We start from the raw sequence: 12,579 nt of genomic DNA on the forward strand, positions 1-12,579 counted from the left end.
AATGGCACTAAATACCATACAGTTAGTCCTTGACTTACAATTATTCATTTAGTGACGTTCAAAATTACAGTGAAAAAAGGGACATATCTATTTTTCACACAACCATTGCAGCATCCCAACAGTCAGGTGATCAAAATCTGGACACTTGGCACAACGGGCTTGTTTTTATGACAGTTGCACTATCCTAGAGTCATATGACCATTTTTTGCGACCTTCTGACAAGTGAAGTCAATGGGGAAGCCAGATTCACTTAACCATGTTACTAACTTTAACAACTTCAGTGATTCCCTTAACAACAGTGGAAAGAAAGGTCATAAAATGGGGCAAAATTCACTTGACAACTGTCTTGGCTTAGAAATGGAAATTTTGGACTCATCTGTGGTGTAAGTCAAGGAATACCTGTAACGTGGAACGAGGGAGGTTGAAGTTGGCTACAGTGGGGGAAAAAAGCATCATTGTTAAGACACTGCAGGTGCTCTTAGCCTCCGGAGCTGAAAAATGTGTGGACTTTCACTTACGAATAAGAAGATGTAGAGTTTGCACTCTTGAACTGATGTATAAATATGGCTAGAGTCCCAGATTCTGCAGTGACTGATCATCATTATAAGAGTTTTTTCCTCACATCTGCCTAAAAAAGAAACAAACTTATCTATGGGAAGCTGCACCACGGCCTTGACTCTTCTACAGCTAAGCTCCTGCATGTGTGTTTGTGTTTCTTGAGAGAGATTTATTGCCACACTATCAGGTGAAGCCCTGATCGGTTTTGTTTTGTTTTCATTTTCCTCTCCTTCTTCCTGTGCATGTTTTTAACAGTTTATTATTTTCCTAGCTCATTTTATGTATTCTACAATCTCTTGAGATACTATAATAGTGGAAACAATATAGTATACTGAGGTGTAAGAAGAAACAGCCTTGTCAATCATTGTTGACATTTTAACTATGTTCCCCAAAACTGTTGGAAGAGAGTGACCTACTTGTGTAGATTCCACTTCTCAAATAGCTCTTATTATTTTCCCCTTAAAAGCCAGTCAGTAAAACCATGATTACAGAGCTTCTAAGATACTTAGCCAGTTGATCTAGTACACCTGAGTAATGTTTTTTAAACTTTTTAATTGTTTGCTTTTGTGTAACTCTTTGCTGCCAATTAATGGATGTCTGGCAGCCGCTACCCAGAACACCAGACCATGGAAACAGCGTTGCCTATATTTAGGAAATGCTTGTTATCCAAGGTCAGACTAGCCCCCAATTTGTATTTTCAGGATAGAAGTTAAAACCTGGCTTACTAAGAAAGCCGTGAGAGGAGGTATACTATAACTTAGAACCCCCCACCTTGGCTGAGCTTGGATGTTTTGTTCATGATGCTCTTAGTCTTTTTCTTTTCTTGTAACTTTTGTTATCATTTTGTTCTGTGATCCATTGTTTTGTTAGAGATAGTCCTTGACTTACAACCATTCTTTTAAAGACTGTTCAAAGTTACAGTGGCACTGAAAAAAGTGTTTTATTATTGTTTTTCACACTAATGACCATTGCAGCACCCCCAGTCCTGTGATCAAAATTCAGATGCTTGGCAACTGACTCATATTTATGACTGTTACAGTGTCCTGGGGTCATATGATCACCTTTTGTGACCTTCCAACAAGCAAAGTCAATGGGGAAAGCCAGATTCACTTAATAAATGTGTTAGTAACTTGAGAACTGCAATGATTCTCTTAACAGCTGTGGTAAGAAAGGCTTTAAAATTAACAGCTGTCTTGTTTAGCAACAGACATTTGTGGTCATAAGTCGAGAATTACCTGTATATTTTTTTTTGCATTTTTAACTCTTAAAAAGGAATGCAAACTGCTGTAGAATAAGATGGAGTTAACCTTGACAAAGATGTGCAAGAGCTGTTAAGGGAAAAGTAAAAGACAGCTCTGTCCCTGGAAAGGGGAAGGCTTGAGAATCCTTCTTAAAATTTATTTATTTATTTAATCAATTCTAGACACTGCCCACCTCACTTTCCAAGTGACTGTGGGCAGGTTACAAGTAAAGGTTCATGATGATGATGATGATGTTATCCATTCAAAATGGATAAAAAAAGTAAAGATCATAAAACCACATAAGGAGATACAGTTAAAATAGACTTAAAAGAAAGACAAGGAACAAGGAAAAAACAGGTAAAAAGATAAGTGAAAACACAGAGGGGGTGCCTTCAAGGTACCAACCACCACCCCTATGTGAGTTGACAGAGCCAGGTCTTCATGCTCTTCTGGAAGACCAGGGGAGTGGGGTGTGGCAAGGATGTTCCATAAGGCAGGGGCAATGGCCTCTTCTAAGACTTCACCAAGAAACTAAGTTCTTTAACCCAGGGGTCCCCACCCCCTGGTCTGTGGACTGGTAGCGGGCTGCAGCATGCTAGCAACCAGTCTGCACAAACAAGCAAAGCCCCATTCGTGGGATTCAGGCAGCACACAAAACCACGCCCCCTCTGGTCCGCAGAAAAACCTTTCTCCACAGAATTGGTCCCTTGTGCCCAAAAGGTTGGGGACCTCTGCTTTAACCAGTAGGGTCAGATATTGTTCCTGCCATTGCCTGTTGGTTTACTCAGCAAAATTTGCATGCTGTGCCTTTAATATTGTGCTTACTGTCACAGAAGGAAGCCCGTTGCCATATATAAAATGATGAAAGCACAGATGTCCAAACTGGTGGCCAGAGGTTTTTCAGTGTTAAACCAAGTAAATTGTCCTTTCTCCTACTTGTAGAATCACAGCAGGATGCAAAAAGACAATTTCGGTAGTTCTGCTTGCTGAAATTGCCTTGTTTATCTTTTTTTGACTTCTGGGTTATCTGTGTTCAAATTTAAAGTAATTGGAAGTCACCTCCTAGCTTCTTTTTACGGTTCTTTGAGTAAAATAGATTTATGGAAGCATTAACGTGGGTATTATTGGAGCCTCACACTTTCGATGCAAGCCATTCAATCTTGAGTAATAAAGCTTTCCTTTTTTGTGCTTGGAATAAATTCCATTCATACAGTTTTAAGTAAAATGTGTAATTTGGTTCCTTTGTGGCATTCTAGATGTTCAAATACATTAGGGTCAAGAAGGATTAGGGTGAGAGATTCCAAGCTACTAAAAGGCTCTGCACAAAAGCTCTTTTCTTTGAAGACTTGTAGCTAAGGCATCCATTTGGGTTTACAGCTTTTGCATCATCTGTGCACGCTGTCAGGGTCTCGTTTTCTCCAGATCATTGTAAGGCTTGGGCTTCTATTGAGTCTTTCTAAGAAATGGTGGGTTATGGTGGATCATTCCGCCATCCTGAATACAGTATTGAGATTACTATATTGCAGATGTAGATTCCTAAATGTATTAGGACTTACTGAGGCAGAAAGTAAGTTTTAGTAAAGGACCGTCCGTACATGCTGAATCTTGTACTCTCAAGTTATTCCTCAAGAAAAGTGATTGATTGATGTCTAAGGCAAACTTTGCAAGACGAGGCTAAACCTTAATAAAAAATAATAATGCATTTTTTAAAATTTTCTCAGGCAAGAAGAAAAATCCAGGCTTGAAAATTCCTAAAGAAGCATTTGAACAACCACAGACAAGCTCAACGTATGTATAACTTAATATTGTTACGGTGGGATGGGTGGGGGACACAGGTAGAGACAAGGCTGGATCAACTCAACCTCAATCCCCTTTTAATTCCATGAGTTTCAGTAGATTCTAACAGACCTGAAGAGTGACTGCTAGAGTGGCTTTGTTGCAAGTGCAATGTTTGATTAAAAGTGAGAGCAAAGTGAATCTTTGATGAGAACTAAGGAGGTGTGTGCTAATTCAGTGGGTTTATGCTGCACGGAATTAGTAATCAGCCAGGTGGTGTTCCCTGCAAAAGCTGGATGATGGTACTGAGAGATCTGGAAAATATGTTAATAAGCCCTTAACTCCTATGAGTCTGTCCTGACATCTTTAGGACAGGCTCATAGGAGTTATGGGCTTATTAGACTGTAGGTTGCTGGAAGTTGGTGGAGATGGCAGAGGTTTGATAACTGGCTGGACGTTTTTCAGATCCGTTCAAGAGTTTCAGGAATCCGTGGATTAAGAATGGTTTGGCATGACCATCTGGATGATCCAGTAGGTGAAGTTACCTACTGGGTCAGCTGGAGCTGTATAGACAGATGTTGCCATGCTCTGTCTGCCCTTTAGCCCTAATTGCCCTAGTTTCTGACTGTTGGCCCTGAATGCATGCTTGGCTTCTAATAAAGTTTCCCTCATCTACAGTCTAGTTGTGCACGCCACCTTGCATGTATTACATGAACCTTGCAGGACATGGGGCTGAGGTGGGGGGGTCCCTCTTGGAAACGTGCCCATCAGTGTTTTGTTTGGCAGGCATCTCTGGGGTAGGGGCAGTGGTGTTGTGATTGTCATTTGAGAGACTCCAGTGGCTTCTGGGGCTACTGCTTCTGCAGAAACCTGATATAAGATCCTGCTCATGAAGGGGCTGCCGTACGTGAGCTGCTTGATGCTGTGACCAGTTGGGCAGTAAAGTTTCCAGAACTTAGGACATTGGGGACTTCAGTTTGCCTTCTTTAGGTGTGGATTTAGAGGTAGCTTGGGGGTTCATAGCAGCCATGAACTTAATTACTGAGGGATTAATTGTGAGGACGCATCTTAGAAATTATCTTTCTCTCACAATGGGATAACGCTTCCCCAGACAGAGTTCTTCCATGCTTTGAAGGCCCTCCCGGACTTACCATTTATGCCTGTCGAGAAAGTAGGAAGCTGTAAGATCTGCCTGGAAGTGACCTTGCTCTTTCTTTATTACTTTTTAAAATTTATTTTTATTACTTTTAAAATAATGACAGAGAAACCATCAAAAATAAAAATGTATGCATACATGTACTGTATGTATTGTGAAAGAAAAGAAAAAACACATAAGTGTTTTTAAAAAGTATGATACATAATTTTAGCTGTAAATTGCAAATCTATAGTTACCTATATATCTTAGTACATATATATTTTTGAAGTGTCCTTGGTGTTCTCCCCTCACTTCAGCTCGGAGCTACAAATATTCTCCTTTATCAGTACTGATTTTTTTTTCAAAATAGGCAAACTGGTAGCTTAAAAAGCAGCAGAAAATAACGCACAGGGAGATAACCTTTAAGTGTGTGTGTGGGAAATCACAGTACAGTTGGTGAGTGCTAGCTTCTGCATTACATTTTAGGATATTGGGAATCATTAAACTGTGATATTGACGTAGCAGTTTTTGAATTACTTTTACATTGCATTCTAACAATCTCTGTACTTGGAACTTTTTGTCTCCTCAGTTGTGGAGTTTTCATTCATTTCAAGGCTGTGACGTAGATGAAAATGTCAGGCAATATTTTCTTGCTTGATCTGCAACAATCAACAGGAGAAAAACCAAGTTTCTCTTTGCTGCTTGTCTCTTGGTTTCTGGGTTATGTCTTCAGTTACCTTTGTAGTCTCCTGGGGCCTGGAAAGTCCTTAAAATCCTTTCCACTGCTTCCAGGGAAAAGATAATGTTTGCCTAGTGTGCAGGGTCATGGAGAGTGACTTGGAGGCTTGACATTTGCTGGATTAATGATTAATTGAGGATACCTTGACAAATTTGTTAGATAACAGGATAACAACCTTTTTCCCCACTTGCTCTTGACTGTGTCTGCTGTATTTCCTTTCAAAAAGATCTATTTTAGCTTATAGGGTCTTTTGGATGCAGCTTCTAAGACTTCGTACAGTATCTTCTCCCCCCCCCCCTCTTCTTTCATTTTTTTATTTTTTATTTTATTTATTTATTTTAATTGCATTTATATCCCGCCCTTCTCCGAAGACTCAGGGCGGCTTACAAGCTTAGCAGTAGCCTTCATTCTATGTATATATGTATATTTGATAACAAAACGTTCAAAACACCAACAGAAGTACAGTCTCCACCAAGAACCTGGTGCTGCTCTAGCAACCAATAGAAGAACTTCTTAAGGCTAAATGTTCTCTTGTGACCAATTTCCTAGAGCAGAACTATTTCTCTTCTCCATTCTTTAGCTTTCAGTTGGCCATACCTATGTCATTGATAAATGTCTGGAAATTATAGCAACTCGGGTCTGGCTTTCTCACCAGTAGACACATTAAATATGCCAGTGGTAGGGAAGTAGTTACCAGTTTGGGAATGGGGAAGATTTAAGGCTACTATAGAATGATCAATAGATAAATTGAGGTGGACAAGATTGTTTATGAAGTCTATGTAAAAATAACTTTGATAGGGATTTACAGGGGCTTCCCACTGTAAATAAGGTGTGTGTATAGTTGCACTGTTCCAGTGTTCACATGTTACACTTGTGGTTGTTTGATGTGACCCATCACAAGACTATACTGTTGTTTCTACCCTCATGCCTCTTGCCTCCTTAAGCCTGTTTTAGCATTGTGATAGCCCCTAACGGTCTATTTTTTAAAATTTCTGTTTCTTCAAGGTTCAGTGACAGTGTCCTTTCTGACCATAAACTAACACTCACTGCCCTAGTTTTCTACACTGTAATCAATATGTCTTGCAGATTATAGGGCACTAAATAAAATCAACATCAGCAACATTAATAAGTCAGTTAGGTCAGGAAAGTTTGAGGGGGTCTTTAACCTTCCCTGCTGTTAATCCTAACCTATTATCCTAACACATGAAGGCTACCAGCACAAGCTATGTCTGCATATATGTATGAATGTATGCACATGTGTGCAGGCTGTCATTTATTACTCCCTCATATAATGTGACCGGTAATATCTAAAAAATGGTCCATTCCAGTTTTGTGGAATATCTGCTGGAATTCACTGCACGTTGTGATGTCATAATGATCCCCCACTTCACATCACTAGCAGCTGCTAATTGGGAACTGGATAGGGAATAATGATGATTGATAGCTTTTTTCATGTTTACCCCAGTATCAGAATTTAGCTCTGAAATATTCATGAAAGTTAAAATGTTATATGAGTCAAGCCATTTAAAACAGAAGGTGAATATATTTTTCAGTATTGCCATTTAGGAGTTCTGAGTTATTTAAGCCGCCTTTTATTTTTTAAAAAATGAACAATTTAAGAAATGAAATACCAGAAGCAAGTTTCTGTTGATATCAAAAATTAAAAATTCATGGACACATGGAGTTTGGATTATATTGAGGAATTCAGCTTAAGATCTTCTGCAGGATCCAAGTCAGTCACTGGGATCAGAAGTTTTCTCTTCTGAGCTTTCAAACCCATGCTGGAGCCCATCTTCAGGCAAACTCTAGCAGAATGTGTGCTGTTCTCTGTGTGGTATTTATAGTGCCTGTTGTAAGTGGCTTTTTAGATGTTGATTGGGGTGTGTTGACGACTGGCGTTGTCATTGGTTGTCGTCTGCTTGTGCTGCCCAGCCCTCGCCTTCTAAGTACTTGATAGGCTGGTGGTAAATCAGCACTCCTGTTGACTGAGGAGGGACCTGTTTCCCAGGCTTCAATCACTTCCCTGGCTGTTTTTGTGCCTGCTCATCCAACAATCTTGGTTGCTGCAAAGTTGAATGTATGTCCTTGTTCATTGTAGTGTGAGGCTACCAGTGAGTTCGGGTATCCTTGTTTGACCACTCGCTTGTGTTTTTGCAATCTGGTAGTTAGCTTCCTTCCGGTCTGTCCTACATAGTCACAGGGACAATCCATGCAGGGGATTCGGTAGATTACACTGAAAGTATCTCCCACCTCCCAGCAATTTTTGCAATGCATTAATTTGTCCTCATATGGTAGCCTCTGGACGGTGTGTGATGCCCACCTGCAGATCTTGGAAGCTGCATTCTACAGCTTCTGAAATGTTTTTGATGTATGACAGGGTGTGCCATGTGGTTGGTCTTGTACCTTGTTTCTTCCTTTCTCTCCCCACCATGTCGCACAGACATCTTGTGACAAATGATTGTGGATACCCATTCTGCTTGAATTGTTCACATAGGTACCTGCTCTCCAGCTGTTTGGCTTCCTGGGTACTACAGTGGTTTGTCACCCTGCCATATAGTATTCTGATGTAGAATTATGTAAAACAGACAGGGAAGAAGCTAAGCACCAGATTGCAAGAACACAATTGAGCGGTCAGATGAGGAGATCTGAACTCATTGGTAGCCTCACACTACAATGAACAAGGACATACATTCATCTTTGCACTGACGAAGATTGTTGGATGAGCAGGCACAAAAACAGCCAGGGAAGTGATTGAAGCCTGGGAAACAGGCCCCTCATCAGTCAACAGGAGTGCTGATTTACCACCAGCCTATCAAGTACTTAGAAGGCGAGGGCTGGGCAGCAAAAGCAAACAACAACCAATGACTTAAAAGTCAGCCATCAACACACCCCAGTCAACATCTAAAAAGCCATCTACAACAGGCAATATAAATACCACACATAGAACAGCACACATTCTGCTAGTGCCTGAAGATGGGCTCCAGCTTGAGTCCAAAAGCTTGGAAGACAAAACCTCTTGTCCAGGTGACCAACCCAGATTGGATCCTGCAACATTATCCTAGGTCCTAGGACATGTGTGTTCACCTTCATTTGTTAGCATCTTCTGATTTTTTCTGTGTTATAGTTCAGTGTTTTTCAACCTTTTTTGGGCAAAGGCACACTTGTTTCATGAAAAAAATCACGAGGCACTCCACCATTAGAAAATGTTAAAAAAATTAACTCTGTGCCTATATTGACTATATATAAAGTAATTCTCTTGAATAGGAATCAAATAAACACAAAGAAAGTATTTTATAATTACTTTTCAATTTTTCCCACGGCACACCAGGCAACATCTCGCGGCACACTAGTGTGCCGCGGAACAGTGGTTGAAAAACACTGTTATAGTTGACTTACATAGGAGTCCTTTTAAAAAGAACCATTGCTGACCCTTTGTAAAAGAAGGGATTTATGGCAAAGTTCATCACTGCTCAGTTTACTTGGAGCTATTCCTGTCATGGATAATGCAAGCTAAATAAGGTATTTTCCAGGTAGGCCTACTTACTTGTCCGTGTAATTCATCAGATCAGATTAAATGAGCAAAATTGAAGATTTACAGTATATCTCTCTAGGTCAGGGGTCAGCAACCTGAAACAGTGAAAGAGCCACTCGGAACCGGTTCCCTCACAAAAGGAAAAACTGGGAGCCACAAAAAATGTGTGCACATGCACGTACATGCGCGCATGCGCAGAACAGGGTTTGACTGAAGAGTGGAGCCAATGTGAGATATGCACCTACCCTGCATATTTGAACTGATTGGTTGAACTTTTTAGTCCCACTTTTTTTTGAGGGACTGCACATGGCAGAGGACTGGGAGCCGCATGCGGCTCCGGAGCCACGGGTTGCAGTCCTGTGCTCTAGGTGAACAATTAAAATAAAGCAGATGGTTAGCAGAAAGGAGCCATAATGAACTCTAACTTCAACAGTATATAAGAAATCAAGGCCAAACAGAATATGTGGGTCTTTTATGGTGAGCAAAAAATACTTTGAGAAATTCTTCAGTTAGAGGAATTATCTATTCTTTTAACCACAAGAGCTCAGCAGTTAAAGATGCTGAGCTTGTCAGCTGGAAAGCTGACAGCCCGGGCCGCGCAATGGGGTGACCTCCCATTCCTTGCCCACCTAGCAGTTTGAAAGCATGCAAATGTGAGTAGTACCACTTCGATAGGAAGGTAACAGCATTCTATAAGTCTTTGGTATATAGCCATGCTGGCCACATGACCACAAAACCCATCTTTGGACAATGTTGGCTCCCTTGGACAAGAAACAGAGATGATCACCACACCCTAGAGCAGGGGTGTCAAACTCAATTTCATTGAGGGCCGCATCAGAATTGCGGTTGCCCTCAGGGGGCCGGGTGGGTATGGCCAGGGTGGGCGTGGCCTACTGGGTGGGCATGGCTAGAGTGCGTATGGCCTACTGGGTGGGCATGGCCAGCTCTACATCGTTCGCATCAAGGGTGCCTATGGGGGCCTGGGCAGGAGTGGGACAGATGTGAGGGTCTCTGGGCCAGGGCCAAGGCAGTGGGGGCCGTTCCCTCACTGTTTCCAGGATGGCTTCGCGGGCCACATGAAACCACTTCACGGGCCGGATCCGGCCCCCAGGCCTTGTGTTTGACATGTCTGCCCTAGAGTCAGAGATGGCCTGACAGGGAAACCCTTACCTTTACTTTACTATGAGAGCTCAGGGGAAGCAAATGAAAAGACAATTGCTATCCATTGAAAAGACCCATGTATATTTGGTGGAGTTAGAGGAATGGTTACTTTAAATGGAAGAGAGGCTATAGCATTAATAATATGGCTAATTAAATGGGAATTGGAGTTTGGATACTGATAACTGGACACTAGTACTTCTGAACTTCATTTCAGATCTGGTGTCAAATCAGAATCAAACATAATTCAAGATGCATCTCCTTTTCTGGAAGTTGCATGTACACATATCTCATGCAAAACATTCCAGAGGTAGAATATTTTCGTGAGAGAGAAAGAGAAAGAGACTGACCCAAGCTCACCCAGCTGGTTTTCATGCTAAGGCAGGACTAGAACTCACATGGTTTCCCAGTTTCTAGCCTGGTACCTTGAATGACTGATAAAGTAATAAAGTTGTGATTAAAAAAAAGTCAGCTGAATAGGCTGCATGGCTTTGAGGGTTCTATTTTGGAAGTGACAGAAGTGCATCAGTAAACTTCCCCCAACAGCTGGCTACTATGTACATGCCATCCATACAGAAAAGAAGCACTCCATAGATTTTTGTTTGCATTGTAAAGAAATCGGGAAATATAATACAGAATAACATAGTTGGAAGGGACCTTGGAGGTCTTCTAGTCCAACCCCCTGCTCAGGCATGGGACCCTAAACCATTCCAGACAAGTGGCTGTACAGTATCTTCTTAAAAGCATCTAGTGATACACCCACAACTTCTGAAGGCAAGCCATTCCACTGAGGGTTCTCACTGTTAGGAAATTTCTCCTTAATTGTAGGTTGGACCTTTCTTTGATAAGTTTCCATCCATTATCTTCTCTTGCCCTCAGGTCTTCTAGCTTGCAAGCTACCTCTAGGAATAGGTCTAGTTTGCTACCAGCCTCCCAACCCAGATGTTCCATAGAGTTTTCTCCATTTTGAGACCTTTATTAATTTTAAATAGGGATAAACTTGTATACCTGCAGAAATGAAAAAAGAGGGGAAGGATGTTTTCATCCCACACTTTAATTACTTCTATAATTAAAATGGTCCTTGAGTCATTTGCTGGATGCTTCATTGAGATACAGTCTTTTTGAGTCTTTTGAAGCATGGGAAAATCTTCAAAATAATATTTTGAATAACATTATTCAAAAGGTGGTCTATGAAAAGGGACCAAATTACTAACCACCAAACAGTATTGTGAAGAATATTTAAAAACTGTCCGTGTTTCCATTTTTTTTAACTGATCAACAAAGTAATTTACCTGTAATATAAAGAATGGAAGAGATCAATTCCGTATATACTTGAGTATAAGCCGAATTTTTCAGCCCACTTTTTGGGCTGAAAAATTCCACTTCGGCTTATACTCCAGTCAACAAAAAAACTTACCGAGGACTTGTGTGCGGCCGAGGCTTTGGTGCTTCCGGGATCGCGCGCACCTCTCCCAAGCCACCGTCGTCCGGAGACCTGCCGAAGTTTGGGGAGGTTTGCGGAGGTGCGCGCGCACCTCCCCAAACCTCCCCAAACGTCGGCAGGTCTCCGGACCTCCGCGCCCTGCCTGCCTGCTTCTTTCCGCTGCGGAAAGAAGCAGGCAGGCAGGGCGCGGAGGAACGGAGACCTGCCGACGTTTGGGGAGGTTTGGGCGCCTCCCCAAACCTCCCCAAACGTCGGCAGGTCTCCGGACCTCCGCGCCCTGCCTGCCTGCTTCTTTCCACTGCGGAAAGAAGCAGGCAGGCAGGGCGCGGAGGAACGGAGACCTGCCGACGTTTGGGGAGGTTTGGGCGCCTCCCCAAACCTCCCCAAACGTCGGCAGGTCTCCGGACCTCCGCGCCCTGCCTGCCTGCTTCTTTCCGCTGCGGAAAGAAGCAGGCAGGCAGGGCGCGGAGGAACGGAGACCTGCCGACGTTTGGGGAGGTTTGGGCGCCTCCCCAAACCTCCCCAAACGTCGGCAGGTCTCCGGACCTCCGTGCCCTGCCTGCCTGCTTCTTTCCGCTGCGGAAAGAAGCAGGCAGGCAGGGCGCGGAGGTCCGGAGACCTGCCGACGTTTGGGGAGGTTTGGGGAGGTGCGCGCGCACCTCCCCAAACCTCCCCAAACTTCGGCAGGTCTCCGGACGGCGGCGGCTTGGGAGAGGTGCGCGTGATCCTGGAAGCACCGAAGCCTCGGCCGCGCGCAAGTCCTCGGTAAGCTCCGGGCGGTCACTTGCTTCGCGTCTCCTGAGGGAAGGGGGGGCGACTGGAGCGGGCGTGTTTCCTCGCCTGCTGGGCGCCGCGATTTGCCCGGGGAACGCGCGGGCCCCGAATGGCAGCGTGGAGCGAGGAAGCGGACAGCCAGGGCTTCCCCGAGAGCCGCGGCCACACAGGGTATTCCTGTGTATTCAGGCTTGCAAAATGGCGGATCGAGCCTCTGCTGGC

The 12,579-nt window shown here is 43.1% G+C and overlaps 1 protein-coding gene across 1 annotated transcript in view; it reads left to right on the top strand.

Annotated features, from left to right (window-relative positions):
• Positions 1-12,579, top strand: part of MAP2K6 (mitogen-activated protein kinase kinase 6) — a 110,777-nt gene that overhangs the window by 55,202 nt on the left and 42,996 nt on the right. The window contains exon 2 of the mRNA XM_081316694.1: positions 3,521-3,587. Coding sequence (XP_081172820.1) covers positions 3,521-3,587 — 67 coding nt within the window. The remainder of the gene's footprint in view (positions 1-3,520; positions 3,588-12,579) is intronic.

The sequence above is a fragment of the Vipera berus genome, assembly GCF_964194415.1.
Source record: "Vipera berus genome assembly, chromosome: 2".
Taxonomy (NCBI): domain Eukaryota; kingdom Metazoa; phylum Chordata; class Lepidosauria; order Squamata; family Viperidae; genus Vipera; species Vipera berus.